Source organism: Egretta garzetta, unplaced genomic scaffold (assembly GCF_000687185.1).
Source record: "Egretta garzetta isolate BGI_Z169 unplaced genomic scaffold, ASM68718v1 scaffold64, whole genome shotgun sequence".
NCBI classification, from domain to species: domain Eukaryota; kingdom Metazoa; phylum Chordata; class Aves; order Pelecaniformes; family Ardeidae; genus Egretta; species Egretta garzetta.
In genome coordinates, this window is record NW_009259596.1 from 2433413 (window position 1) to 2440344 (window position 6932).

A 6932-nucleotide genomic window follows, 5' to 3' on the forward strand; every position below is an offset into this window, starting at 1 on the left:
TTTCCCTACCTTTCTCCCTCGTGCTATTCTCTATTAGGTATTTTGTACATTTACAAGCTTTTGTACATTCTCTATTTGGAGCCAAATTTTCACCTCTCTGGAACTCCAGATGCAATTATTCAGGAGTTGTCTGTATCCCAGAGTGCACTTCATGCCGAGTAAGGACGAGCAGAATACTGTTGCTGTTCAGCAGTGTTTTGGTAACTAGCGTCGGCACCAAGACATAGTTTCGTGAGCCAGAACTGCTGTTCTTGCTACCTTCCAACAACACAAGCTTTCCATAAGATTCCTGGAAAAGTCTCCTAGCAAGCCCTGAATGGTGTAACAGGCTGCTAAGTGATCACATGGAGTACTCATTTCAGCTGAAAGCATGTCAGGTGGCATTGCTATAAAATGAAACATATTTTGGAAGGCATGGGAGTAAAAATCCCATTAAAATGGAAAAGCATCAAAACTACCAGACTATTACTTTTGTGTCTGAGAAATTAAGATGCATTAGAATACACCCCCCCCCATTTATATATACATTACAAATAATATACGTCTATGTATCATTTATATGATACATAAATCTAAGTATAAACTAATATATGTTTTATATAAGCATTTTTATATAAATAAACACTAACAGCAAATCAGGTCTGACATGGGAAAGTGCAAAGCCTGTTATTCTAAACACAATTAGATACAGTCACAATGACAAATACAGACCTCCACCTGGTGGCTTGACTAAGGAATATAATGATTTTCAATTCTTGTTTTGCAGCTCTTAACAAGAAAAAAAACTTGGGAGTTTTCCTGGTTTGTTTTTGCCTTTTTTTTTTTTAATTAACATTGCCTTCAAGTTTCAAGTGTTTGGGGAGGAGGAGTTGTTTGTTAAAAGACAATGTATGGAGTAAGCTCATCCTACAACATGAGTTTGAGCACACAAACTAAGATACTAGCTCAAAGAGTAAACAAGAAAAACTTAGGTGGTCCTGTGAAAAAAACCTCTATGTAGAAGGCCAGTGGTCAACCTCTGTCCTGTGGACAGGAGGTCTGACTAAACCACTATTTTCAAACAAAGTCTGCTATGGCCAGTAATGCAAATGTATTTCCTCACAAGTCATGCACTGGAGCACTGCGTTTTAGACGTATAATAGAGTGAAACTTCAGGGACAGGAGATGCAAGATTACTTTTACACAAGTCTGAGAAACATTATTAACGCCACTTCTTCTCATGAAACCCTATGAACTTACTCTAATTCTGAGCAGAGGGAATCTTAAAGAAGCCATTTAAGCTTCCGGAACAAATGCCGTGCACCCAAGTCACCATACCTGAATGAAATCCAAGTGAATACATATAGATCGTGTAGGTTCCCAAGAATACTTGCAAGGTTGGCACTCCAAGATGAGGGCTTCCTCACTTTGCATTAGTCTACACTGCATTGCTAGTGCAATTCAGTTCCACAACGGACCACAAAAACGCATCCTGCAGTTTGAACATAAGTCCACGCTACACCTTACAGCAAGCCTGAGCACATCCATGTGTTCCCAGCCTATGTTCTATATCACCTTATTCTTCATGGACATACGGCTGTCAGACAGGCAAATAGTTTATGGGCTCCCTGGAAAAGGACCAAGACAAGATCTGTAGGAAGCCTGATCTCCCTTTAAAACACTGACCATGTTTCCCCAGGCATCTTGCAGCTGGCAAAAAGCATGCTGTGCATCAGACTGTCCTCTGCTGCTAAAGACAGTATAGGCACATTATGTCTTCTGTTCTTGGCCTCCAAGATCACTAGTTCCGAATAAAAGATATGTCTCTACTAAATGCTGGACCAATGCCAAAAATTCATTCACATGAACTACTAAACATACCAGATGGTAAAAATCTTTGTTACAACCCACTTGGGCTGAATTTAAGCAAATCAGTTATAAACAGCCCAGAGCTAAAAGAGGGTTTAGTCAAATGTGAAAACAGCTTACAGAAAGATTTCTAGTTTTCCCACTGACAGCTTACCATTTTTGCTTCCTCCTGATCTATATTTTCAAACACCACAACCTTGGAGTCTCAGCTTACAAGGAAACTTACAGCAAGGAGCACCAAGTAAAAGTTATTTCCAAAAAATATTAATTTTTGCACAATAGAGAAAAGAAGCACACTTTAGTAAACACAATTGCTTCTAAATACAAATATGGCAGTAGTGCCTCCAGTAGCTTTCAGACATAGAAGTAGCTTCTTGCCTCCCCCCAAAACAACATAAACAAGCCTGAATGTAAGATTAATTTGAATATTTACCAGATTTTCTCTGCCGTCGTCCAAGTAAATCTGTTACTGTTTTGCGGAATAGTTTAGCTTCTTCTTCATTAGCAAAATTAAGACCAACTTGACATGTCTGAAAAACATTAATATTCCCACACCCATGACTAAGAGAATGTTTCAAAGGCTTTCTTAAATATCTTCTTACACCTTCTGAAGGTATAATCAGAAAAAAAACATCACTGCAAATTTGGAACAAAGTTTTAGTGAAACATTCTATCTTGGGAATGTCTGTCTACTAATCAAGTTTCCAGAGATTATGGCTAACAAATTTGAGCAAATTCTTGTAGCTTGAAATCAAAGGGGGGAAAGAAAAATTTGTGCTTTAAGAATATATGATAATTCACAAATATCATCTGCAAGTCAAAATGTAATTTCATTAAAGGGAGTTGAAAATAAAGAACTGCATTTTATGCTTCTGTCCTATAGATTAAGTTTTCTAGTTGAGATACAAAAATACAAAAAAAAATCCTTTTATAAATAAGCTTAAAAAGGTTCAAGGAACACGGGTAATACTGTACTTTCATAAATAATTTACAAAATTAAAATAAACCTCTTATATTAGAAGAAGCTACTGTTGAAATAAAAGGCATTTTAAAATAGGTATTTAAACATGTTGAAACTCACATCTCCAGCAAAGGTATGAAAATATGCTCTAGGACTATTATATACAAAGTTATTGTACAGCTCCTGCTCCCACAATAATTTCCCATCCTGAAAAGAAAAAAAAAAAAAAGATTTTGAAACACTTAAACGAATTGCAGGGTTTAACTTCTTTCACAATAGAATCTATTAAGAGTTGGAAGCTGCATGGTGCTAAGCATGGTGCATGGTGCTAAGCAACTACCTTGCTATTAACCCAATAAATGAGCTCAATCAAAATCAAAATATACCAGAACTTGTGGAAGATTATTCCATCAGGTCACTGTGTTCTGTTCAAATCCCCGGATGTTTTCAAAAAACATCCTTCAAGTTCTACAAACCTGCAGTAGTGATACTTGGAGCAGTAAGAGTGACCAGTGATTGGAATATGGTGATAACAGCAATAGCAATAAAGGAGACTTCCAGTCTCCTGTTAGTATCTCAGGCTTGACTTGAAAATAGTTAACTTAAATGGAACAAAAATCTCACCTTTTTAAGAAGTTTTATATATTCAGGTGGCATTATAATTCAGCACCCTTGGGTTTCTCACTAAGGTTTCTCACTAAGCCTAATAGTCAAGTGACCAAATCACAGAGTCAAATGCCAGCCCCAGCAGGCAATCAGGAACAAATCTGAGAGACTTCAAGCACCGAGCGCTGACAGAGAATGAGCTGTTCCTGGCTGTAGAGATAATGGGAAGCTTTCCAAAGTCTCAATGAAGTCAGTAGGACTTATACTTCTCAGTATCATTTTTGTTATTAAAACACATCTTGGACAATTCATCTCTTAGTTCCCACTGTCTTGAGTGAAATATTACAATAGGACAAAGATCTTCAGTATGAATGTATATATTGTGGAGGGAAAAAAAAAAAAAACCCAACTTGTTTGTCCTGAAGTTTTCACGTGCACCAACACACTAATATTTTGCTTCCACCCATACAGAAGACAGCACCTGTTTTGTTAATATCATCCAAAGTAGTGACACCCACTAGAATTTTGACAGCTGTCCATATCAGTGACACTGTACTATATTTCACTAGTTTGACTAATTAAATCTATAGAGGACAGCTTCTGTGAGCTGTAAGAAAGTTATATCTGATGTTTATTTCATCCATAAACACTGACATCTATGAAATAGTTTAAATTTAGAATACCTGAGAAAGCTGCACGTGCCTATTAAAGCACCAAAATTGCCCTGCTTAAAGCACAACCATTTACTCGAGAATTCCTATGACTCTGTAGCTACAACAACCTACACATTCAATTTTAAATGGAAAATGAATACAACCAAGCTTAGAGTCTGAAAAAGAAAAAAAAAATGCTTACCTTTATGTCAAATATTCTGATAAAATACGACCTCTGCGGATTGTCCTTTACAAGGCAAGCTACACCACAGCATTTCTTTGACCACACGGCATTGCGATCTGCTGCATATATTTGAACAACGGCTGAAGACATTGTCTAAAAAGAAAAAGTAGCTATTACTTTTCATGGAAAAAACACAAATCCTACATTTCATCTTTTATCAAAGCATTGCTTAATTTTGTTCCTTGTTCTAGGCAACAACTTTGGTGATTTCCCAGGTGGCAAAACAGTGAAGTTCAAATGACCCCAAATCACTTCTATGCTTCAGATTTTCACTTCTATGCAAGGTTTAGACAGCTTCAGAACCCAACTGCATTTTTTCTTCTTGCTCATAAAAATCAACAAAGAGACTTCACCTGCAAGAGGCAGACCAGTAACTAGGGTGGTCACACAGAGAAGGCCTGCTGTGCAACTAAATTTCTTTCTGTTCAGTACTTCAAACTGGATAGAAATGCAATACTCAGGCTAGAACTGTAAATTACACAGTGTCTGGAAACACTCACAGGTACTGGAACGCAACTGTCTAAATTGCTTAATTTTTCAAATGGTCTCTGGCATAATTTTAGCCTATGCCAACTAGCAACCTCCTAACATTCCTGGGCATGGTTTGAGAATTCACATTAGCTAGACTCGTTCCCAGTTGGCAACTTGAAATTGTCCTGTTTTCAAATTGAGAAATTTTAATAAGAGATGAAGATTATTCCACACGAGATTGCTTCAGTCACTGGGAAAGTTCCTCAGTATATTTTCTAGAATACATGTCCTACCTTAAGAGTCCGATGAGGGAATGAAAATTGGAGCCTTTGGAGGATATTTATTTAGCAGCCAAGTCATAAGGACATAAAGCTTAAAGGCTCTGTAATGGGACAGACCAGAGGCTATCTAGCCCAGGATCGACTCCCCAACAGCACCAGATGCCTAGGTAAGCATAGGAGAGCACACCGCTACTCTATGGGAGCATACCCCCAGCAACGGGCAGGTTGGAGCTCAAAGCTCCCTGAGCCAGCAAGCGTGTTTTACAGCGTATGTCGGATTTTTCCTTTGTGAATTTAATCACTCTTCAGACCCACATGAACTCCTGGGCATCACAACACTGGGCAGGACTGTATTTCACAGTTCACTGCTGCACTGCGTGAATAGTTAGCTACTGTTACCTAAAAGTTTGCCACCTGATAGTTCCAGCTGACTGTCCCGCCTTGTTCCTGCACTAGGGGACAGCGTTTATGTTCTCAGTTACCTCTCCATGCTGCACATGCTTCTACAGGTATTTGTCACGCTTCTTAGGTTAAAGGTTGGACTTGATGATCTCAAAGGTCTTTTCCAACCAAAGTGATTCTATGATTCTTTGCCCTCCAAGCTCTCTACTGTTTCAGAAGTGATACTAGTTTTAAGTCATTTTTGTAGCAAGGGGGGGGGGAAATCATTCTGCACCTTAATTAGCCTTGTCACTCTCACATGGACCTTACCTAGTCCTACTACACCCTTCTTTCACTGGGGGCGAGACTTATGCTGTATGAATCTGGTTTGTTAGCCTTTTGAACATAGGGTCACAATAATATTTTCTGGTTTGTTCTCTATTTCCTTCCGTGTAAGTCAAAGAATTTTATTTCCTTTTTCACGATAGAACAGTAAGCAGATGTTTTCATAGTTCCAAAACCCTTCTGGAGGGATCATATCTAGTCTGAGTAATGGGCTCCATATTAGGTCTTCCCCACGTGCTCTACAAGCATTACTTTGCCTACGTCAACAGTGACTACTTGCCAAAACAGCTGACACCTAGAATGCAGGCACGTCAGTATCACCCATGTCACACTTTCCAACTGGTTTAAAAAACCAGAAGAGTAACCTAAGTTTCATGGGAATTTTTGAATCAATAAAAGAACCCAACCTTCCAATTTTGTTAAAATAGACTCTAAGTAATACAGCCAGACCCAACAGCTTCCTTGGGGAGGCTTTGCAACCTTTGCCCAAGAACCGTGACGTAACTTTCACAAGTCAAGATATAATTCTGTTCCCCTTCGCAACCTCCTCTTCAGAAGTTGTCAGACTGACTACTAATCTTTCTGATAACCTACAGAAAAAGTTGGAACATGACTGGTTGATAAAAGAAAAGCTTCGCAGTTGCCTCCTCTAATGCTCTAAGTGTAGAGCAGAACTGCTCCCCTATAATCTACAGAGTAATATGAATAATTTAATCAAACTAGACTTGTCAGATGAGCAAAAAGGGACCGTTGAATTAGCCATACCACAACAAAACAGTTAGCGGATATTAAGTTGCAGGTATAAGAGATGCCATTTTTCCCCATTATGTTGCAACAGGCGAAGACTTAATTTTGGGCACAACTGGCCAGATTTTGTTCAAAACTTCTGCTAACAGCCTTTTCTTTCATTTCTCCAGTATCATTTCATTGTTAGACTGATAATCTTGTAGATGCAAGACAACAACAAGGAGCACAGGTGGGCCATTCTACAGTTGTAACGAAGGCATCACGTTCAACTACAGCAGCTATTCCGCTGTCCGTGCAAGAAGCCTCCTCAACCCTCCAAAACAAGCCCAGCTTCACTAACCTGCCCCCAACGGGACTAACCACAGCAACGGGTGGTTTTGGCAGGAATTATGCAA

The 6932-nt window shown here is 38.8% G+C and overlaps 1 protein-coding gene across 1 annotated transcript in view; it reads right to left on the reverse strand.

Annotated features, from left to right (window-relative positions):
* The window catches only part of WASL (WASP like actin nucleation promoting factor), a 24915-nt gene extending 20513 nt beyond the window's left edge, over positions 1–4402 (reverse strand). The window contains exons 1-3 of the mRNA XM_009638158.2: positions 4271–4402; positions 2930–3016; positions 2282–2378 (exon numbers count right to left, since the gene is read on the reverse strand). Coding sequence (XP_009636453.1) covers positions 2282–2378; positions 2930–3016; positions 4271–4402 — 316 coding nt within the window. The remainder of the gene's footprint in view (positions 1–2281; positions 2379–2929; positions 3017–4270) is intronic.
* Between the last annotated feature and the right edge of the window lie 2530 nt (positions 4403–6932).